At 42.3% G+C, this 24,384-nt stretch overlaps 1 protein-coding gene across 1 annotated transcript; it reads right to left on the bottom strand.

The window, feature by feature from the left end:
* Positions 1–551: 551 nt before the first annotated feature.
* LOC108410866 (polymeric immunoglobulin receptor-like) lies at positions 552–18,445 on the bottom strand. The gene is made up of 11 exons (XM_037531129.1): positions 18,414–18,445; positions 13,692–14,020; positions 13,277–13,585; positions 13,118–13,180; positions 12,994–13,039; positions 12,829–12,903; positions 2,448–2,533; positions 2,206–2,258; positions 1,419–1,490; positions 1,062–1,121; positions 552–618 (listed from the first exon to the last, which is right to left on the bottom strand). Exons 1-10 carry the CDS (start codon positions 18,443–18,445, stop codon positions 1,065–1,067), a joined length of 1,122 nt encoding a protein of 373 aa, XP_037387026.1. The 3' UTR covers positions 552–618; positions 1,062–1,064.
* Between the last annotated feature and the right edge of the window lie 5,939 nt (positions 18,446–24,384).

Genomic DNA, 24,384 nt, shown 5'->3' with positions numbered 1-24,384 from the left:
TCTGAACTTTAATGAAGACCTAGATGTGGTTTGAAGGGTTTGAGAGACATGTTAAGGCTGTATTTATGGAAAAGATTTGGGTGACTATTGAATTTTAGTGTTTGGTTGGGATAGTGTAGCGGTTAACACCTCTGCCTTCTACACTGTAGACTGGGGTTCAATCCCCACCTGGGCAAACACCCTACACTATACCAATAAGAGTCCTTGGGCAAGACTCCTAACACCGCCTTGGCCTATCTGTGTAAAATGATCAAATTGTAAGTCGCTCTGTATCAGCCAAATGCCGTAAATGTTTGTTAGCAACATTAACCATTAGCTCCTGAGCTAAACTAAAGAAACAGTATTTGGACACAAAACTTGTCTTGTTGATGACATTTTTCAGCAATCCATTCCTTTATCTTTACATTTGTATAAGCAGTGTAGCTGCAGGTAATTCTAAAGGGCTTTTTACAGATAGAAAGTGTGAATCAAGAGGAAGTAAAAACCTTAAGCTAAAGTCTTAGAATGAAACCATTTTCATCATAATTATATGAGATATAGTACAAGTTCATTGTAAGATGTCTTGAATTGCAGTATCTTCATTGTAAGAGACCTGGCCAGAAACACACTCGCTTACACCTGAAATCAGAACACACAAAAGAAAAAAAACAAATCAAATGTACACAATTTTCACCTGACCCCAAAAGTGCTTAAAGGCAAAAATGTGTTTGGTGTCTGAGGTTTGCTTCTTAATTTTCAAGTTTAATGATTTTTAACTGCATTTTAAAACATTCCTCTTTTCATCTGCTCATGATTGAGCTCTAAACATCTATTTTTACTGCACATTAGCCTTAATAAGATCATTTCAAAAACATTTAAGCCTTTTCATATTAACTTTGTTAAAAGTTATATTTTTATTTTTATGTACTTTGTACTTCCTTTTAATTCCCCATTTAATGATTTTAAGCAACTTTGTATTTTTAATAATTTCTCTTCAACGCTTAAGCACTAAGCAGTAAGTATACTGAATTCCATTACGGACCATTTCACAGCTGTTGACCCTCACTCTGAGACTCTCTCACCTCTTATTCCAAAACCACAGAGCTGTAGATCACCTCATCATCTCTGACTGCCTGAGAGAGCTGGAAAATAGGACAGGGTTAGAAATAAAGGAGGATCTCTCACTCCTACCACCCTGAGTGCTCTTTCACCAGCTAAACTAAATGCTTAATAAGGTTGAGGTCAAAGTAATAGTGTAAACTATATAAACACTTATACGCTATATTTTCAAAAGTATTCATTCACCCATCCAAATCATTGAATTCAGATACTTTTAGAAATATAGTGTAGCTTTCAACCAGCTAATGTCCACTCAACTTACTGTGAAGTGATCAAAACAGTGAACTGCTACTGGTGAAAAAGGCTGTATTTTTACTTACAGTTTTCTTTTTGGTTGTTGTGGTTACGCTGCTGTAGATGACGACACTTTCATGATCCAATGCAGATGAAGACTGTGGACACAATATACTCAGTAACTTAATCTCTTAATGTTTCAGTAATCAAATACCGTTTGCATGCAGCAGTAGTTTAGGCAGTGCAACACGTTAAATAAAAGCATGTGTCCGCTCACCACAGACACTATTTCTGCCCAATGAAGACGACATAAGTGGGGTATAATCTGACAGCTGAGATGTACAAAGAAGAGGAACAACACCTAAACCTAATCATCATAGGCTAATTACTGCCATAGCAGGCGTGAAAATGTTTATGGACCATTTATGTTTTACCTTTGATGCCAAAGCCCATTGTAGTATTTGTTAAACAAAAAATGCAACTTTGAAAATGTATGAAAAAAAATAAATAATTTACCACAAAAAATGCAACATCATAAATATCGTTTCAGCATTTGATTGGGAGACTTGTGATCAATGTAGGCCTACCCATGTCTACACCCCTGATATACAGATGTGTGTGAAAAATAAAGCCTTAACTTTTTCTTACTACGATTCACAGCACTGTACATCACTGGGCTTTCAGTCGTAAGTGTCTGTTTCACACACACAAATGGGATTTTAGTCAAAAGTAGATGACCAAAAAACACCCATAAAGTATTTTATTCATTTTCTAAAAACAAACAAGCTTTCAAAATTACAAGTCTGATGCAAAAGAGGCACAACACTAACTACTGCACCAACAGCAAAAATGCACCAGAACCTCAATACTGACCGTGTGAACTGCAGTGTTACTGACCCTCCCTCTGCTCTCTGTTTGATTTCCATCTGTTAGAGGGAGATATTAAAGAATTAGTGGCCTACTTATACTTATGTAATAACACAATATTCATAATACACAAGATAGCACAACAGTAACATTCTGTTATTCATTTTTAATCCTGTCCTTTACAATAGCAACATTTTAAAAGCATGCTAAAAAAATCTGTGAGAAAATGTAAGATAAACATTACTTACTGCATTTTTTTGCCAACATACAGGTTATAATGATGGTCAAAATCAGCAGAAGCCCCAGGCCTACAGCCAGTAGAATCCAGATGAGCCTGGTATTTACATTTCTGCAATGAATAATTTCACTGAAAACTTTACATTTAACCTAAAGTACATGTACATGTACACATGCTGTCAAATAAGATACATTTTATTATCTAATGTACACAATTCAAATAGTTTAGTTCATCAGCATTTCAGATCATGTGTGAATTACTTCTGTTGCTTTCCTTCACTTGAGTCACTAACCTTCTCAGAAGCTGTTACTACTGAAATGGCATGCAAAACACAACATCAGTACCTGACCTTCACTAATGCTCTTGTGGCTGAATGCAGTCAAATTCTCACATCAATGTTCCAACATCTAGTGTAAAGCTTTTGCAGAAGAGTAGACTGTAATAAATGGGACAAACTCTACTAATACCCCCAATTTCAGAAGAAATGTTGGATAAGCAGGTGTCTACAAACTTTTGGACATATGGTGTATGTGTAAGTCAGCATTGCTTACATTTGCTGTACTAACTAAACTAAAGAGAGACACATCTTGGTTCATGTATTTTGAATTATCTTTCAGTAATGCATTTATAATCTAAGTTCAATTCATCTGCTTTTCACCTACTAATCTTCCCACTGTTGCTTGTGTCGTCTACCTACTCTGAAGCTGTTACTGCAGGAGGGGCAGTCCTTCTACTTCATAAAGCAAAATGCAAAAACATGCCACACTGAGGTGTGAAAGTCCAGCTATTTTTACCGACCAAGACCATTTACCAGACTGCGCTATTTAAATGTCTTGCAGAATGGAAACACATATGTCCAGAAATGTCAGACAGCCATTCTAATTAGTGAACTCAGCTACGTTAAAGTTGAACCCTTTACTGACACAGAGTTAAACTGTACACACATAGCTTGTATGATCTCCTTAGAGTACTGCTAATAGAACTGATGCTCTGGATTTGTGGCATGACACATAAGGTCATCATGCCCAATGTCAGAGGTTCATAAGGCTATATATACATACATACATACATATTATTCAAAGAATATTACACTAATCCAGCCTATCAGGAACGTCTGAAGAAGTTAATTAGCTGTGGTTGATTGTGGTTGGAACTAGACACCACAGGAATGTAGCTCTCCAGGACCCAAGTTGGAGACCTCTGCAATGGAGGGTACCACACAATGCTACTGAAGTGTTAGGTAAGATGTGACTCCATGAAGCAGACCTTTTGATTGAGCGCTAAGCGAAAAACAACTGCACAAATTACTAATAATTGTAATTGCATTACTATTTGGATTTTGATACCAAATAACTCTAGTGGGCTCACATTTAACAGGGCCAAGTTTAGACAAAAGGTGGTGAGGAAACACAGGAGCTGTAGATATTGCACAGTTTAAGGTCACTCCAACACTGCAGACATTTATACTGCTTTGTTATCTTCTGGTAACACTTCTAAATGCTGCAGGTTGTGAATAATATCTGTCTGACAAAGGAGTAAAAAGAGCACGAAGAACAGAAAAGGATCTAAACTGAATCAAGCTTATGATACTTTGGATATTCACGCATTTAATACCTTATGTAATACATTTTTAGATATTTATCACTTTACATTTTCAGTATCTACAAGGAGATTCACTTGTGAGAGGCCCCAAATATTGTGTAAGAACTTGCTAGGATGAAGTAGTCTGAAAGAAACAACATGCAATGTGCTCCTCAGTATGCAGTATCGTGCCTCAGGTGTGGTTTTGATAACTTTATATAACTTTTTACAGCTGAATGCTGATGAGACTGAAGTCTTGATTGTTGCTCCTGAAAAGGTTACCCCAATGATTAAACAAAATCTTGGTTTTCTTTCCCCTGTTGTCCACTCCAGCCTGTGTAATCTGGGTGTCATTTTTGATCAGTCATTGTTGTTTGACACACATGTTAAACAACTGACAAGATCTTGTTTTTTCTGCTTAAGGAATATCAGTAAATTGAGGTCTGTAGTTTCAAGGGTGGAGCTAGAGATGCTTACACTGGCATTTATCTCATCTCGTATTGATTACTAATGCTCTTTTTTCTTCACTTAGTATGTCTGCTCGTGACCGATTGCAGGTGATTCTGAATGCTGGAGCAAGTTTACTGACCAAGTCAAATAGATGGTCTCACATTACCCCTCTGTTAGTTTCATTACACTGGCTTCCTGTTGAGTATAGGATTCAGTTTAAAATCCTTACACTTATTTACAGAGTATTGCATGGTCAGAGTATCGCATGGTCAGAGTATTGCATGGTCAGAGTATTGCATGGTCAGAGTATTGCATGTTCAGAGTATCGCATGGTCAGAGTATCGCATGGTCAGAGTATCGCATGGTCCTATGTATGTGCTTGATCTGCTTCATCCATACGTATCAGCACATTCTCTTAGGTCGAGTAATTTACATGAACTGTCTGTTCCACGGTCTCGATTAAAGACTCGTGGAGATCGAGCATTTCAGGTTGTCGCTCCTAAATTGTGGAATACACTGCCCCCTTTTATAAGATCAAGTGATTCTGTGGAGTCTTTCAAAAAGCAACTAAAGACATTTGGATAATGGTCAAGGCAGCTAAGGTACTGCCAGTCTTGGTTTTTTTTTTTTTTTTTTTTTGTAATGTCATGTTGTATATTTTATATTGTGTTATGTTTTGTAAAGCACTGTATAAGTGCTGTATAAATAAAATTTGCCTAGTAGTGAGTCAGGTCCCTGAAGGTACTGAGACAGGAGATATTGAGAAAGCATTGGAACATATTAAAGCTTTGGGGAGGGTGCGAGTACGTGGGCGCTTATTTGAGCCACAGACCCAAAGTCTTGTAGTGTTGTGTGAGTGCAAAGGTAAGGTCAGTGCAGAGTCTGTACCCCGTGAAATACACCCTCTAGAGGGAGGTAGCCCATGGGCACTTAGTGGGCCTGATGATGTCACCCCTGTAGTAATGGCGACCAAAGTCACCCCCCCTGACCCTCCAGAACCGGTACCAAGCCCCTTAGAAGACCACCCCTACTCTGAACCTGCTCAGTCAGCGCCTCAGTCATCCATTCCCATGGAGACCTTTTTTCAGGTAGTTGAAACCCTCATTGAAAAGTCTGCAAAACCCTCATATGACAGCCATGTGTTCAGACGGCTAAGAGCCTTCTCAGGCCTAGTCCCCACTCCAGCTGGTGAAGAGAGCCTTGACATCTGGTTGGAACAAGCCAGATTGATGGTAGATGAAGCTGAACTCCCAGATCGTGAAAAAAGGAAAAGGATTTTGGAGAGTTTAAAGGGTCCCGCTTTCGAAATAGCCCAAGCTGTCCGCGCTAATGATCCTGATGTGACCCCTGATGATTATATAGCAGCTTTGGAGAAAGTCTTTGGCTCCACAGAAACTGGAGAAGATGTGTACATAGCTTTCAGATCTATGCGACAGCACTTTGGAGAGAAACTGTCAGATTTCTTGAGACGAATTGAGCGAACTTTGACTAAAGTTGTACAGAAAGGTGGACTCCTACCAACCCAGCGAGATGGGGCTCGTATAGAGCAACTGCTAAGAGGAGCCACCGAGTCTGAACTGATGCTGGTGCAGTTACGCATAAGAGAGCGCCGACACTGCCCTCCAAGATTTCTGGAACTGTTGAATGAGGTACGCGAGGAAGAGGATAGACAACTAGTGCGACGAAAGACCACCCTTGGAACAGCCAAAGCTACAGTGAGACGGTTTAGTGCCACTGAGGATATGCTAGCAAGCCCTTCTGAAACGGTCAAACTGCAAAATGAGATTGAACAGCTGAAGACCAAAATCTCTAAGATGACATTGGATGCTTCACAAGCCCATGTGGAAGATGAACTAAGGCAGTCACACAAAACAGTCAAACAGGAAGAAAGAAACGCAGTCAAGTGTATACAGCAACAAGTAAGTGACATGCAACACCAACTCCAGGCCATGGCCGTCACCTTTAAAGACACTACACAAAAGGCACAGAGAAGTAGACAAGGCGGCGATGCTACAGCAAGGTTCCCCAGTTCAGCGCGAAGAGACCCACAGGAAAGGTGTACAGAGATGAGTCGGAAAGAGACATTCTTTTGTTACCGCTGTGGAGAAGATGGCCATGTGAGCAGGAGATGTTTTGCTGCCCAAGACTCCAGTAAAGTAATCTCCAAGCTGATTAGTGCACTAAGAAGACAAAGACACAATGAGTCTTCACCAGTCAAAGATGAACTCCCAGTGAGCCAGAGTAATGTCAAGACCTGCACTGTCAAGACCAGCACTGTTTATACCCCCAAGCTTCCAAGTCTCCCTGATGGCCTAGTGGGTAAGACTTCATTAAGCCAAGTTATGATTGAAGGTAGCAGCTGTACTGCTTTGATGGACAGTGGCTCCACGGTAACCATTATTTTTGAACAGTGGTACCAACAGCATTTGAAGCATATACCGCTCCAACCCATTTCTAGCCTTGCCATATGGGGCTTAGGAGACTCAAGCTACCCCTACTGGGGTTATGTGGCTGTTAGCATAGAGTTCATTGAAGATGGAAACTGTCAGCAGCCCAAGTCCATATTAGCTCTGGTGTGTCCAGATCCCCCAGGACCTGACCAAGTGCCTGTGATCATTGGTACTAATGCAAGATCCTTTCATCATAGACCGAGTGATGAGTCCAAACTCGAAGAGCACTGTCGCCAGGCTAAGGTATGGCGTGTTAACACTCTTCCAGAACGCCGCAGAAATTCCTGCCTGAAAAATGGGCCTGTGGATGAATGTTCAGGACATAAAATGGGTAGGTCCAGGCCCGCTGACCATCCCTGCTGGTGAAGCCCGTCATGCCATTTGTAAAGCAGTGGTTAACCAGGGAGAGAAACCAAGCATCCTGGTCATTGACTCACAGAGTATGCTGCCATCTGGAGTTACATTACCTCCATGTGTACTTCTTCCTTCTGACATACAGCACGGAACTGTGTCATTATGGATACAGAATGAGACTGTCAGGGATAGGGCCATTCCAAAGGGTTCCATCATAGCACACATCTACTGAGCTGACGTGGTGACAGAAGTTAAGGCCACGACAAGCACAAAAGGCCAGATTGACCCTAAGCTCTTCTGTTTCGGAGACTCTCCCATCCCTAAGGCATGGAAAGAAAGGTTGGTACATAGACTAGCTCAAAGGACCAACGTGTTCTCAGTGAACGAGTGGGATGTGGGCATGGCCAAGGGTGTGAAGCATGAAATCCGCCTCAGTGATCCACGACCATTCAGAGAGAGGTCCCGTCGTCTTGCACCTGCTGATCTTGATGACGTCCGCCGCCACCTGCAGGATTTGCTGGCCGCAGGAATTATTAAAGAGTCTCGCAGTCCATATGCTTCAGCTATAGTAGTGGCCAGAAAGAAAAGCGGGAAGATCCGAATGTGTGTAGACTATCGTACCCTAAACTCTCGAACTGTCCCAGATCAGTATACCGTCCCAAGGGTGAATGATGCTCTCGACTGTTTATCAGGCAGTCAGTGGTTCTCTGTCCTCGATCTTAGGAGTGGATACTATCAGATAGAGATGGCTGATGAAGATAAGGAGAAAACTGCCTTCATCTGTCCCCTAGGATTCTACCAATTTGAGAGAATGCCACAAGGAATCACTGGAGCCCCCGCTACATTTCAGAGACTGATGGAACGAGTGGTGGGAGACATGAACTTGCTGCAGTGTCTAGTTTATCTAGACAATGTTATAGTTTTTGGACGGACCCTCGCTGAACACGAAGAACGGTTGTTCAGAGTCCTGGATAGACTGGAAGAGCATGGTCTAAAAGTCTCCATTGACAAGTGTCAATTCTGTCAGACTCAAGTAAAGTACGTGGGACACATTGTATCTGCTGCTGGAATCGCTACAGACCCTGACAAAATCAAGGCTGTTTCACATTGGCCGCAACCAACTGACCTGAAGTCTTTGCAGTCCTTTCTTGGGTTTTGTGGGTATTATAGGCGATTTATCGCCAACTACTCTGCTATTGTGCGTCCCCTGACTGACCTAACAAGAGGCTACCCACCCACGCAGAAAAGGAAAGCTCACAAGAAGGAACAGCCCTATCTCCGAAAATCTGAGCCTTTCAATGAGCGATGGACACCTGAGTGCACTGAAGCATTCGAGAAGATCAAGTACTGCCTCGCTCATGCTCCTGTTCTGGCTTTTGCCGATCCCAACAAGCCTTACATACTTCATGTTGACGCCAGCTTAGATGGGTTGGGTGCAGTGCTGAATCAGCAGTTTCCATAGGGCCTGCGCCCTGTTGCTTATGCAAGCAGAAAGCTTAGTAATTCAGAGCGAAATTATCCTGCTCATCAACTTGAGTTCCTGGCTTTAAAGTGGGCAGTGGTGGATAAACTACACGACTACCTGTATGGTGCACAGTTCACTGTGAGAACAGACAACAACCCGCTCACATACGTCCTAACCTCTGCTAAGCTGAACGCCACAGGCCATAGGTGGCTAGCAGCTTTGTCCACATATGACTTTGGGATCCAATATAGGCCGGGTAGAGAGAACGTGGATGCAGATTTGTTATCCCGAAATGCAGCCGAAGACAGGGGACGGCTGTCTCCACAGAGTGTTAAGACTGTGTGCAAACAAGTGAACTTCAGTAAGTCTGCACACATGTCCCAATGCATTGAAAGCCTAGGAGCATCTCCTCAAGCTATACCTGACTGCTATGCTTACCCAACTAAGCTGACTCCCAGTCTACCAGAACAAGTGAGTTCAAAAGAATTGCGACTTGCCCAAGAAAATGATGCCGTCATTGGTAAAGTGCGTCAAGCAGTGCTGAGGGGAGAATGGCCCACTAACAGATCAGAGGTTGACCCCGACTTCGCGTTGTTCCGAAGAGAGGAAAAGAAGCTCATGATGGTCAATGGTCTCCTGTATAGAAAGACTAGTAAGGCTGGGGAGGAACCGGGTCTTCAGTTGGTTCTGCCTGCGCAGTACAGGGAGAAAGTTTTGAAGTCCCTCCATGATGAGTCTGGTCATTTGGGCATCGAGAGAACACTAGCCCTGACCCGAGATCGATTCTATTGGCCAAAAATGCTGGCATATGTCACCAATTACATCAAGAATTGTGGCAGATGTGTGGTCCGAAAAACCATTCCGCACCGAGCGTCTCCTCTGCAGCAGATCTCAAGTAACGGTCCATTGGATCTGGTCTGTATTGATTTTTTATCTTTGGAGCCTGATTCCAAAGGTATTTCTAACATCTTAATTGTGACAGATCATTTTACACGTTATGCCCAGGCTTACCCCACCCGTGACCAGAAGGCCTTGACAGTTGCAAAGGTGCTGGTGGAGAAGTTCTTCGTTCATTACGGGTTACCTGCTCGGATTCATTCTGACCAGGGGCGGGATTTCGAGAGCAAGTTGGTGAAGGAGCTTCTACAGTTACTCGGAGTGAGGAAGTCACATACCACCATATATCACCCTCAAGGTGACCCACAGCCAGAACGCTTTAACAGGACCCTCCTGTCCATGCTGGGTACTTTGAAGCCAAGCCAGAAACGGCAATGGAGCCAACAAGTTGCCCTGCTAGTGCACGCATACAATTCTACTCGTAATGATGCTACTGGATATTCTCCTTACCTTCTGATGTTTGGACGTGAGGCCCGCCTCCCGATCGACCTCTGTTTTGAAACACCATTACAGGTGGAAGAAGGTGTTCACCATCAGCAGTATGTTGAGAGGTTACGGAGTAATTTGAAACAAGCATACCAGTTGGCTGTAGAGAATTCTGACCGACTGCATCAGAGAAACAAACGTCGGTACGATGCTTGTGTTCTCCCCCAAAAACTAGAGGAGGGAGATCGTGTCCTCATGCGTGCTTTTGGAGAAAGTGGGAAGCTCAAAGACAAGTGGAGTTCTGAACCCTATGTCGTGTTGGGAAAGCTACCCAACCTCCCTGTGTATCGCCTGCAGCCTGAAAGAGGGAAAAGGATAGTAAAGACCCTTCACCGAGATCATTTGTTGCCTGTGGGATGCCTAATTCGGTTGCCGGGGCGGAAGATGCCCAAGACGTAAGTCTCTCACAAGCTCCAGCCAGACAAACCCGACAGAACAAGCCACCCAAGAGAAGGAGTGGACATCTGTTGAGAGAGAGCAGTAGTGATCCATCTGAGTCTGAGGAAGAGAGGATCTACTCTAGGCCTACTGACCACTGGAGAAGTGAGCTGTCCCAGTTACAGACCTTATTTGCCAAGAGAGAAGTCCTGACAAGAGCTGATACCCCCAGTTATCCCAGTGAAGCAGAGGTCAGCAGTGAGGAAGCTGAGCCAGCCAACCTTCCTGAGGATGCGGAGAGTGTTGAGATGCCGCTGGACGATGACGAGGAGGCCGTGGAGAGCAGTCCGGAAGAAGTGCTGCCTGAACAGGGGAGAGTGTCTTTGTTCCCTAATGTGGGTGACGTGTCACACAATGCATGCAGTGATCTCTTCTCAGAACCAACCTCTACAGAGATGCTTCCCTCAGTTATTAAAGAGAAGCGCACTGTTAAGCCTGTAGTAAGGTTGAGCTATGAGGAACTAGGAAAACCTGCAGATCTACCAATAGAAATTGTACATAGAGGCCTTAGGATTGGAACATCACCGCTCAGTGATAAGGGTGCCACCGTAGTTCAGCCAAAGTTGCAGAATCTTAAAAGGGAGTTCAGGCGGGTAGAAACTGCAGTCTGATGAGGACATCCAGACCTTTTAGAAAGGGGGGGATGTAGCCCAGGGTCAAACCCATAACCCTAGTCTAACCTAGTCTCACTAAACGTTTATTGAAATATGTTTTGTTGAAGTGTGTTCTACCATGTGAAAGACTTTTATGCTGGCGGGGCATAGCTAGCTGGCATAACTAGCTGCTCCAATTAATATGCCAAAGTAGAGTGAAGCGTAGAAGGATCCCATGTGCTTGCAAGATCTAACCTTACTAGCAGAGCTCTGAAATCTCATTGGTACAGAGACAATCTGTCTACCCTTTTCTCCAATCAGAGTGGTACTGGTGCTCAGGGGAGGGGCAAGCGCGCACACACACGCTGATGCGCGGGCTCAGAGTCAGAGGGCTCCGACAGAGAGTCAGAGGCAGACAGAGAGTCAGAGGGCTCGGACAGTGAGTCAGAGGCAGACAGAGAGTCAGAGGGCTCAGACAGAGATAGAGAGAGAGACGTGGGAGAGGAGTCGTGCAGCTCGCGTGACTTAATAGTACTCCGTGTTTGAGTTTATTCAGTTCTGTTACTGTTTAAAGTGAGTAAACTGCTACCAGTCAGGGTTTAAACAGCAGTAACGACACTCTGCTGAAGTGCAGCCTGATAGGGGTGAGTTTGCAGTGGGTTTCCCTGGCGCTAATGCTGGGTGCAGTAGCTTTAGCATTAGCCGCTAGCCGTTAACCGCTAACGCTAGCTCCAGAGCCATTCAGAGGCTAGAGTTTTGGACTGTAGTCTGCCGTGATAAACCAAGCTACGTGGGACAACCGCTAGCTGATAGCGCCCGGGGTTACCGGAACGCTCAGGGTTCCTCAGTCTAGCCTCCGAGGGACGTGAATGCTGCCCGCTAGCGCTCCGAGTTACCGGAATGCTCAGGGTTCCTCGGGTGAGCCACCATTTCAAGCCCCACTGTCTCCCAAGAGCCGCTTAAGGACGAGTTTGTAAGCACACCACACCTAAGAACTGACTTGAGTACTGTCCCGATAAAGAAAAACAAGGGATTTCCGGAATACTACACTTCAACAGGCCTGCACCTTTTATTATTTTTATTCTTTTCTTTGCCGGCTTTAAAAGGTTCCTTAAAGAGTGACCGGTCACAGTAGCAGTTGTTTAACTAGTTAAGAGTATCCTTATCTAAATTGTTTATTTACAGCATTTGGTTATTTACATCTTTGGTATTCGTGTATTGTTTTTTTTTCGTTGCATAAAATATATTTTTATAATACACACTATTTTCAAAACTGTGTCTGACTCCACTCTATGGTTGTATGGTTGGTACGTGTAGTACAGTTAGAACGGGTGAAGTTAAGTTAACTGGTAACAACGGGAGCTTAACTGGTGGGAACCACACCCACGAACACAAACACCACCCCCTCTGTGGTAAAAGAGGGCTACACTTACTTTTCTTTACTTTACTATTCTTATTAATATAATGTTGCATGTGAGACCTAAACATCAAGCTGGATCTTCTCGTTGAGCCTCTGTGTGTGACTTTAATAAATAGAGTTGTGGTTTGAAAAACTCATGCCAAATTCAGCCTGACTCCTCTGACTTTTGAATTATCGTTTTACAGGGTGACTTGCAGCAGTGATCGGACACCATATCTAAAATCAATAAAAGTTCACCTCATCTGAATTTCACATACTTATATTGTATCTTTCCACTCTTGCTTGTGTCATTTTCTTTTTCAGAAGCTGTTACTGCAGGAGGGGCAGTTGTTCTTGAAAAAGGAAAGAGCAAAAACATGTTATATTGAGGTGTGAAAGCACAGCAGCTTTTTAACACTTACACAAAGTAAAGCGTCACTTACAGCTCTGCTGTTGTTGTCTCTGTATTTTTGGTCATAGTTTCAGAAACTAGCAGGACAAAACAAACATATTCATTCTTCTTATTTCTTGATTTGATTAATTGTAAACCTCTATTTGTGATCAGACCTGAAGTGGTTTCATTGATGCTCGTTTTCTCAGTGGCAGAAACTGGAGTCACAGCTGTTGTTGCTGTTGAAAATAAGATATAAAGTGGTGTGAGTGGAACAACCTTACAGCTTGATGATCAGCAGATATGAACAGTATTTCTGATACATGTGATCTTACTTGAAGGTCTTTCAGTGACAGTGAGGTGAACAGGAACCTCCACATCTCCTGCACTGAACCAGTACCAGCCAGCATCACTCTTCTGCAGACCCCTCATCTCCACACTGACAGATTCTTTTCTATCATCACTGACCAGCACTACTGAATTCTGGGATGTGTCAGTCCTCCCCCATAAGAAACACCTCTTGTCTTTAAATCTGCACCACTTGATATGTTTATTCTTATATTCAGCCCTGTAGAGACACTGGACACTGACACTGCCCCCTTCCTGACCACTCACTCTGCTGTTTATCACTGACACAGCAGGATCTGAATAAAGAGGCAGAGAATGAGTCGTATAAATACATCCTCCATCATAAATAACACGTCTAAGTTACAGTGAACAGATTCTACTTCACACAGAGAGACGTCTTACCTGAACTGACCGTCAGGTACACATAATCACCGTCATCTGATCCGTCACTAATTTCCACAGCACACCAATAATATCCAGAGTCAGAGTCTTGGAGGCTGTTTAGTTCCACAGTAAACATATTCTGGGTTGGATGGTCAGTAACTGATGTTCTTCCACTTGTGTTTGTATAGGCTACTATTTTACAGAGGAGCCAGTCCTGCCCTTTACACCAGTATTTATGGTTTGATTTGTATTTCTCATCATAAAAACATGGAAAAGTAAGAGATCCTCCGCGTTTTACAGCTAAATTCTTCAGTGTCTTCAGGCTCTCAGAATCTGCAGAACAGAAGCCAAAATAACAAAGGTTCTGCAAGGGTTCTTTAAAAGTAATAGTAGTTAGACACTTGCTTCCCAGTTTTTTAGGTCCACTTGCACATTTAGGTCCACTTAAACAATAACAGACTGTAGTCCATCTGTTTCTCTGTATCATTTGTTAAATCGCTTTCAGCCTGTTCTTCAACAGTCAGGACTCTCACAAAGGAGGTAATATTTGGGTGGTGCATCATTCTTTGCACTGCATAGAAGTTATATGTTAGCCAAGCTATGTCAGACTCACTGCTGGGCTGAGAACGGTGTAACCCTGATAAATAATTAACAGTAAAGTTCCAGAATAGTTATCTCCCTTAAATAGTTTATATAATTGTTGCGATAACTATACTCTATTCAGTCTCTGTTAATACATATTTTCCTGCTTTTATTTTGCTTGTTGGTCCCATAGCTCTCTGCATTTGTGGGGTCTGCTGGGAGAAGGGGGGCGGGCTGAGAGAAAAGGAAAAAGGGGTGCGAGAGTGCGAAAAAGAGTTCTAGCTGAGTGGTCTCCGTGGTCAACGGAGCAAAAATATAGCCCTGCAGTTGTGTTTGTCAGCTCGACATCACGCAAAACTGTAACTATGCCGCTGTACGATGAGTGAAATGACGGTAATGTTCTGTTATCGCTTGTGTTTTACTGCGTGCAGGTAGTTTAGGTGTCATTGAGGTGCAGGTTAACCCCATCAGGGACAGCACTAAGCCTCGTGGGAATAGCTAACGCGGGACTTGTTCGGTTAGCAAAACCAAGCTTTATATAGTCCAACCACGTTCAAGACCTCCCCTGTTCAACGGATACTCAGAACAACCTGTTAGCCAGCGGTTAGCCAGTCCGGCCAGCCGAACCTCCACCAACCCCGTGGTGAACAGTACTGCTAGCTTAGCCACCTGTGTGCATACAGCCCTAGTAGAGATTGGAGGCACCGCCATTGTAATTTTAAAGTCTCTAAAGTAGACATTTTTCATATTTGACATAAACCTAGTGAAACCAGGGTGCTCTTATAGGTTATTTCAGTCACGTGGGTAAAACACTTAAAACCTGGTTTAGGAGCGCTACAATAGTCCACCAGCCAATAAAGTCCTGGAGTCAGACACTGACCACTGATGAAGGACTAGAGGATGGATGGACAGCAACAAATACGGATGCTGTAATAGTCAGGTGTGTCTATTAGAGTGGACAGTAAGCGAACACAGTATTTATAAACTCCAGCACCACTGCTGTGTCTGATCCACTCGTACCAGTACAATACACACTAACATGCCATCACATCAGTATCACTGCATTGCTGAGAATGATCCGCCACTCAAATAATACCTGCACTGTGGTGGAGTGCTGGATATGATGAATTTTTTAAAAGAATAAAAGTTGGTGTATAGTGAAAAACACAAACTTGTATTTCTCTAATAAAGTTGGTATTAATCATAATATAGCACTGATGTTTCTTTTACGTGTAAAGTCCACTCCCAATCATGTGTCAAAGGACGTCAAAAAGGAAAAGGTCTCCAGCCGCTGAGTTGTGGAAAGAGAATATGGCTTCTTCTTTATTTCACTGCTCAGATGGCACACAGGTCCGTGGAGACCAGCTACGCCAATACAGTGTTCTGTCAGCCCTTATATACCCTTATCTGAGTTGTTATGATGTCACCTCAAAACTTCATGTTCCGTTAGACCATATTCAAAAACTTCCCCATCACTTGGCCTCTCTTAAATTCAGTGCGGCCACTTCTTTTTTAAAAAAGCTGGTTTCAGCCTATTTGTACCAGTATGTCTGATCCTTCAAGGCTCTACTGGACCATTTATCATAGGGACTCGAGTTTACTGAGAGTGCACCTGCAAGTAAGGTCATCTAAGTTTATTCTGCTTTGGAAAGCCCCCCAGTGGGCAGACTATGGCCTAATGCATCCTATATTGCATCTTAGTGAGATATATCCCTTTTAGCCAATGCTTAAGTATTCGATTTTTGATTACATATCTAATCTATTTACTTATCAGTTAAGGGTGTATTTATTTAAATTTGCCCATCAATGAAAAAAAAAAACATTGAAACATTTAAATTCTGTGTTTTGGAATCAATTGTAGGACATCAGCTCTAGGACTACAAAGTGCAACCTATATGGTAAGTGGACCTGTAAGGTTGGACAACGAGTGTAGATATATACCTAATAAAGAGGCCAGTGAAGGATATAGAACCAAGACAATTTAAAGAACAATGTGAATACTTAAATGTGTCTACACCACTTGCTAAACAGTTGCTCTCACAATGATGGTCAGTTATTAAAATGTTTTAAAAATGATTCCACAATAATGTTTCTACTCTTATAAGTTACAGGACTTTTGTGTTATTACACCGAACCTTTCTTGCTAAGCGTGAACCCAGAACCAACTTCACAACTATTGGTGTCCTTAAAAATGTTCACTACTAAGTAAAGACACTTTTTATGAAACATAGTAAACTAGAGACAAAACATTAAAAAGCAGGTCACATCAAAGATGTCAGTTCCCACCCTGACGTGGAAGAGTAAAAGCATTTAAAGTGAAAGTGTAAAGAACACAAGTTCAGTGCAAAGGAATGATGCAGCATTGATCTTACCTGAGATACAGAGGAGTAACACAAAGAGAATTAAAGAACTCAGGAGTGAGTAAAAGTGCATGTTTCTACAAGAGACTCCAGAGACAAATATGCTTCCTGCCTCTGAGTAAAGCGGCTCCACGTCATGACATGTGAACCACTTAGCTCTAAGGTCAGCTTTACAGTGAAACTTCCTTGCAACTTTATTCACTTGAAACCTTAATGAAACTAAATTGGACACAAATTCCATAAAGTATCTTGCAATTTGAACCTGAAACTCAGTCGCAACAGTTGCAAGTGTCTCAAGTTCTTGGAAGAGGTTTCATGAAACAGCCTTTCAGATTCAGCTGCTTGTGCTACTGTTCCTTTTTTCTTACTCTGCAGTTATCTATGTTAGATAACTCATTTTCTCCTCTCTTTATACCAGCTAATTCTAGAAATGGCTCAAATTTGGTTGGCATCCACATGAGCGATATACAAAGGTTACAAAATGCTTGAAACATGTAAATAACACCATCTGGATGACTTTATATAGCAAGAATGATACACTGTACAAAAAAATACAAGCTGCTAATTTGGCTAACTAACAGAGCAACTGAACGTGTTACATGCAACGTCTGTTGTTCTGAATTGCTTTATGTAACTGTCAAGTTGCATGGGAATTATGATGCATGCAACTTGTTTCATCATATAAAGCCAGCTTAACATTTCACACATACTGCCTCTGCATGGTGTGAACAATGCAAACATCTAGTATAATACAAAATGCATGAAAAAAACTCATGGTCATTATCAAACACAGTAAGAGACAAACATTTCTTGCCACATACTCATTTTCTGTCTAGATCTACTGGCTTGAAATGTTTGCGTCATCACACATAAAAAAACTGCTGAGGGTAAACAAATGCAGCATGCTCTGTAACAAAGAAGATTTTTATTACTCAAGTAAAGTCAGAAAAAGAACATCTGTAGAACTTACAAGTGCAGGTTACAAGTGGTGAGACTTTCCAGTACAGGCCAGCTGTACCACTCCACTGTATGTGTGAATGGCTAATGTGTGTAAGCTGCAGTCGCCACATTGCTGCTTCACACTCGTCACACAGAAGTCTGTGTGTAAAAGAGGCCTAACTATCACTTCAGTGTGCATTGGTCTTCTCTGATTGTGATTTGGCACAGATAACACAGCTGTGCAGCAATACTTGATAATACTTGAATACTTGAAAATGAGTGGAGCCTTTTTCTTTTTAGGCCCTTTAGTGACCAATGTGCTGGTGGAATGGATTTTTAAATCAACTCTGGTATTTGAAATTAATACTAAGAGATCTGCTCCAAAACATGCAGAAATCTTTATGGCTTTTATGAAAGGACTTAAAGCTGCCACTTGAACAACAGTTGGAAATAACCTTTGGTTTGTGGACACTGAAATGATGTCACTGTCTCATTTTAAATATCTCTCTTTGGTCCCTCCCAGGAAATGATAGCATCTAAATGTTTAAATTAAGTTTTGCAGAGGGAAGCGACCTAAAGGCCTCTAGGTCTTGTTTTTCTTCTGCTGGATAAGAGATGATATTTCAGTGCTAGTGAAGATCAACAGGTTACTAAAGTGTTTCTCGAGATATTCCATTAAAATCTCCTCCATATTTTATGTTACTCTTTGTGCTTATTGCTACATGCAAGCTAACGCTGCTGTGCAGTGAACCAACATCATAAGACTGGCAACAAAAACCAGCAAGGTTTGTCAAATGTGGGAGTAAAGCTGCTTTAGCAGTTATAGCCTGAAGTTCGAGGAGCCGGTGTTGTTTTAGAGATGATGTACAATATTAGACTTTCATGTGACATCATTTCAGCATGCACAAGCAATAGATTGCTTGTAGCATAAATGTAGCAATATTCATATTTCAGCTACTTAACATGCTGTCAGCTGATCCAATGACAATCAAAGGAAAAATGTATGGATGGACTTCATGTGTGAGACGATGTGCTCACATAAATATGGCGACCCAAGACTGTCAGCATTGCCAATGCAGTCGTCCTAAAACAGACAAATTCCTCTGAAAGTGATGTCCAATATATGAAAAGGGATCATGCATTTACTTTATTGTCCACAGAGACAGGCTCTGGAAGTCAATCAGTTGCCTCTATCTTAAGGGTTTGAAATAGTGATTTTCTATATCTTCCTCATAAACTGTAAGTTTGCAGGTGAATGCTTTCTATGTCTCAAACAGACTCATGACCGTTTGTCCAGCTCCCTGTATGTAGACACTGAGTTCATTCAGGTGTGATTTAATGTGTGTCAAAGCCACAAGTTCAGACGACCGGATGTCCTCAAGCTGTGGGTAATGCTGGTCCTTCTCAACAAGACAGATTTGAATTGCTTCAAAGCAGTCCACAAAACTCTGAAGCACATTTTCATTTCTTAGCCAGTTGACACTGGAGTGAACTGGGATGTCTCTCTAGGCACATTCCATTTCCTCTTGCCTGTGAGTCAAGGCAGAGCAGCCATTGCCATCACAGTGTTAAGATCAGAAATTGACATCTCAGCACAGAGATTTTCCTGGTGTGTTATGCAGTTGGTGTCCATTTTTGTCCAAAATTATTTTGACAAATCCTTTTTTTCAAAATCAAAGACTTTCAAAATGTTTTAAAAGGTTTTAGCCTAGTGTTCACCTGTTGCAGTGCCGTAGATGGGTTTCAAACAGCAAGTTTCCTATCATACTCCAGAAGAATCACAATATCTTGCTATAGCTGCCAAACAGGACAAAGAGTTGATCTCCACACTTTCATCAATTGTGACACTAAATACAGCACAGTCTTTCAGTCCAGTCACTTGCTGTTCCCTCATGTACCAGTGATACAGCGCTGAACAGTTCACGCCTAAACAGGCATTTCTTTAATCCCAGCTATGAAATTATCCTTGTCCGGTAAACCGTCAAACAAATCACCCACTGCACAAAATGCTTCTTTAATGTATCCTCCGTCTGTGAAGTGTTTACCATGTTTAGCAATGCACTGGGCTACACTGTATTGTCAAAAGTCTTCACTCACTCATCCAAATCACTGAATTCAGGTGTTCCAGACACTTCCATGGCCACAGGTGTATAAACCCAAGCACCTAGGCCTGCAGACTGCTTCTACAAACATTCATGAAAGAATGGGTCACTCTCAGGAGCTCCGTGAATTCCAGCATGGTACCATGATTGGAAGCCACCTGTGCAACAAGTCCAGTCATGAAATTTCCTTGCTACTAAATATTCCACAGTCAACTGTCAGTGATATTATAACAAAGTGGAAGCAATTGGGAATGACAGGAACTCAGCCACAAAGTGGTAGGCCACGTAAAATGACCGAGCAGGGTCAGCGGATGTTCAAGGTCCATGAAGACGTTGGTGAGGGAGTTTGGTGTGGAAGAACTTGACTGGCCTGCAAAGAGTCCTGACCTCAACCCGATATAACACATTTGGGAGGAATTAGAACAGAGACTGCAAGCCAGGCCTTCTCATCCAACATCAGCGTCTGACCTCACAAATGCTCTTCTGGAAGAATGGTCAAAAATTCCCATAAGCACTCTCCTAAACCTTGTGGAAGGCCTTCTCAGAAGAGTTCAAGCTGTTGTAGCTGCAAAAGGTGGACCAACATCATACTAAACCCTATGGATTAAGAATGGGATCTCACTCAAGTTCATATGTGTGTGAAGTGGCAGATGAATGAATACTTTTGGCAATTATATATATATATATATATATATATATATATATATATATATATATATATATATAGTAGGGCTGCAACAAACGACTAATTCAATAGTCAAATAATCTGTCGATTACTAAAATGAATAATTGATTATTCGGATTATGAATCACTACATTACCAAAATAATTTGCTATTAACTTTTAAATTTGGCTGGAGGTTGTTTTACGCATTTGTTAACTCTCTCTCTCTTGAAATAATTTGAGATGGCAGTAGGTGGCTGAAAAAGTAGTAGATGACTGGAAAATGTAAAAAAAAAAAAAAAAAAAAATCAATAACCTAGGCTTACATGCCATGTCCCAGATTTTGTATATTGATGCTCAAACTGAGACTCACCTCTTACTTGTGAACCACAGAGCTGTAGATCACCCCTTCACCTCTGACTGCTGGAGAGAGCTGGAAAATAGGAGAGCTTTAGAAATGATTGAGGATCTCTTATTCCTGCCACCCTGAGTGCTCTTGCGCCAGCTAAATGCTTAATAAAGCTGAGGTTCCTGCATCAAAGAGAGACATTTCCCTTCATACTTACAGCAAACAGCTAATAAAGCCTCCTCAACCTGAACTGTGATGTGGTCAAAGCAGTGAAGTGTTACTGGTGCTAAAGCGGTATTTTTAGGAGCTCACTTACCATTTTGTTTTCAGTAGTTGTGGTTAGATTGCAGTAGATCACATTATTTTCATGAGCTGGCACAGATGAAGGCTGTGGACATCATTTACTCAGGTTCACATAGTCTCTTAATGTGTAATCAAATGCTGTTAATATGCAGATGAAGGTGAAGACTAAAGTCCTACCTCCTCCTTTTTATTCCTCACAGTACTGTACGTCACTTCAGAGTCTTCAGCAGTTGAGAACTTTTCACATACATACACAAATACACACAAAGCTAGAATAGCAAAGTGTTGTTTATATATATTTTGTTTATTATATATATTATATATATATATAATGTTTATTAACATTAGTTTGGTACACTTTGTGTATTTTTGTGCAGCGCAAAGTAAAAGCAGTAGATAAAAACTTATGGACATTAATAAATTAGTAAGTAAATCATCATGAGTTGTTAATTTGCTTGGTCTCTTCCCTAAACACTGCCACCCTAACGCACATATTGATGAAGTCTGGCACACTAATAGTTTCTGTGCAGCACCAAAAAAATCTAAATTTATTTATCTATTGTCTTTAATGAACTGATGTGTGCTGACACTTGGTGACTCTAAGCACTGTTCAGTTTCTCAGTGTGTAACACACCACTCAGCATTTTGCTGTTATGGCATTAAATTAAAGCCGTATTAAGACACAGTAGGTCATGTCTTTTAGATAAACAGACAAATGCTAAAGCTACACTATATTTCCAAAAGTATTCGCTCGTCTGCCTTCACATGCATATATAATTGAGTGAGATCCCATTCTTAATCCACAGCATTTCATATGATGTCGGCCCACCCTTTGCAGCTATAACAGCTTCAACTGTTCTGGGAAGGCTTTCCACAAGGATTAGGAGTGTGTTAAGGGTCGCAGTCTGATTGAAGCTCTGATTCATCCCAAAAGTGTTCTGATGTTCAGCTTGGTCATTGGACGCATGTTCCGGTTCCGGTTGAGTGTACTGTGCGCATTTGGCTGCCGCTACTCGCCGGTGTTTAGTTTGTTTTTCTTTCCTTTTTGCGGGACTTTTGGCGCAGATACTCTCCAGTATTGATGGACTCTCTCTCTGTTTTCTACTAGCAAGCTGAATCTTGCTTTGTGATAATGCCTATGACACACCTGCGCGAGCCCTCTTCCTCTTCCTCTTCCTCTTCTCGTGCACCGTGACCGCACCTGTGGTGAGTGTGTTTGTGCCCTCTTGCTTCGTTGCTGTTGCCAGTTTGTTCTGTGGTCAGCTGCCGCATTTCTGCTTGTGCTTCTCACAGTCTTGGCTGGTGGTGTAGTGGGTGTGGTTGGCTAACGTGCGCGGTCTGAGCTCTGGCATGTTCACTCTTCTCCGTCATGTCCACGGCCGGTGTCCAGAGTTTTTGTTTTTGGCCTCGAGTCGTGCTGTTCATTCTTATTTTTTACGCTCTGGCAATGTTTAAATACTCACGAACTGAACTTACACACCTCGCCTGCCATGCGCGCTTGGATTCCGCGTCATATAATCTCTGCCGGACACTTGGGATTGCTCGACGTCCACGTTACATCCACCGCTCAAAAAGAGGACCTTCGTTTAGTTTTGGCCGTGATGGCTCTAATGCGCGGATCCCGAATATATGGACATATCGTGCTCGCCAGCGTGACACTAAAGCCATCCGTGGAGTAAATCGTGGCCATCTCCGTCCACTTTCAAATCTGGTTGAACCTTCTCTTCCCAGCCGTCGCTGCTTTAACCTCGTCCATCTTAACACACGATCCATAACCAATAAAGCCTCGTTAATCAACGACCTCATCACCCAGAAAAACGTGGATATGTTTTTTCTTTCGGAAACCTGGCAACAACCTGGTGACTACTTACATCTCCACTGCTGTAGAGTCCAGTGGTTTTCAACACTTTGCATTGCGCTTGGTGATGTAAGGGTTGGATGCAGCTGCACAGCCTTGGAAACTCATTCCACAAAGCTCTCTCGCACTGTTCTTGATCTAATCTGAAGGCCACATGAAGTTTGGAGGTCTGTAGCGATTGACTCAGCAGAAAGTTGGTGACCTCTGCACTGACCCTGCGCTGTCATTTTATGTGGCCTACGGACTCTACAACATCATGGCTGAGTTCCTGTCGTTCCCAATTGCTTCCACTTTGTTATAATACCACTGACAGTTGACTGTGGAATATTTAGTAGCGAGGAAATTTCATGACTGGACTTCTATTACGGTACCATGCTGAAATTCACTGAAATTGAGACCCATTCTTTCACTAATGTAATCAGCGGTCACACGGCAACACATTCTGCAGCAGCACTTAACTTCATGATGCTACAGGATGCTGCACTGCACAGCACAACATTGCCACTGTGTGGTGACCTTCAAACCTACAGCTCATCATGTGCATATGCAAAGCCTTCTGTGCACCCATCGATGCCTCAGCTGAGCCATTTTGTTTGGTAAATCTGGCCCATAGTGTGTGGTGCAATACAACTGCAAGTATATTTCATGTGTCAGCAGTTCCTGCAAGATGAAGGCACTGAAGCTATGGACTGGCTCGCCTGTTCCCCAGACCTGAATCCGATTGAGCACATCTGGGACATCATGTCTTGCTCCATCCACCAACGCCACGTTGCACCACAGACTGTCCAGGAGTTGGTGGATGCTTTAGTCCAGGTCTGGGAGGAGATCCCTGAGGAGACCATCCGCCACCTCATCAGGAGCATGCCCAGGCGTTGTAGGGAGGTCATACAGGCACGTGGAGGCCACACACAATACTGAGCCTCATTTTGACTTGTTTTAAGGACATCACATCAAAGTTGGATCAGCCTGTCGTGTGTTTTTCCACTTTAATTTTGTGTGTGACTCCAAATCCAGGCCTCCATTGGTTAATAAATTTGATTTCCATTGATGATTTTTGTGTGATTTTGTTGTCAGCACATTCAACTTTGTACAGAACAAAGTATTCAATGAGAATATTTCATTCATTCAGATCTAGGATGTGTTATTTGAGTGTTCCCTTTATTTTTTTGAGCAGTGAAGTAATGACTAATAGACATTTGTTGATACTGACTAAATTTGTGCTTTTTAATAGTAAAATCTCAATACTACACTTTTGAAGAAAGAAAACAGTAGACAGTGAGTTTTACTTACTGCACTTTGTCCTCAACATCCAGGTTATAATGCTGAGTAGAGTCAGCAGCAGCCCCAGACCTACAGCCTGCAGAACACCAGACAAGCAAGGTATTTCCACTGCTGCAATGAATGAAGACGTGTTACATGTAAATTAGTATATTTGCAGTGCTTACTGAACCATCTCAGTTCCTCTGGGATACACTCTTAAAACTGATGATTCAAATGTTCTTATGTAAAGACAATGGTTCTATATAGAACCATGAACATGCAAAGAACCTTATAC

This window comes from Pygocentrus nattereri, chromosome 19 (assembly GCF_015220715.1).
Source record: "Pygocentrus nattereri isolate fPygNat1 chromosome 19, fPygNat1.pri, whole genome shotgun sequence".
Taxonomy (NCBI): domain Eukaryota; kingdom Metazoa; phylum Chordata; class Actinopteri; order Characiformes; family Serrasalmidae; genus Pygocentrus; species Pygocentrus nattereri.
The sequence above is the reverse complement of the archived record's forward strand: the minus strand, read 5'-3'. Positions and strand labels throughout refer to the sequence as shown.

What these genes read in the sequence shown, in the direction of transcription:
- LOC108410866 (XM_037531129.1), bottom strand. Translation starts at nt 18,445, where the DNA reads ATGTCACATGAAAGTCTAATATTGTACATCAT. An exon ending in AGTCTAATATTGTACATCAT is followed by an intron (nt 14,021 to 18,413) that starts CTCTAAAACAAC and finishes TTGTTATTTTGG; the next exon opens with CTTCTGTTCTGCAGATTCTG. An exon ending in TATGTTGGCAAAAAAATGCA is followed by an intron (nt 2,259 to 2,447) that starts GTAAGTAATGTT and finishes TCCCTCTAACAG; the next exon opens with ATGGAAATCAAACAGAGAGC.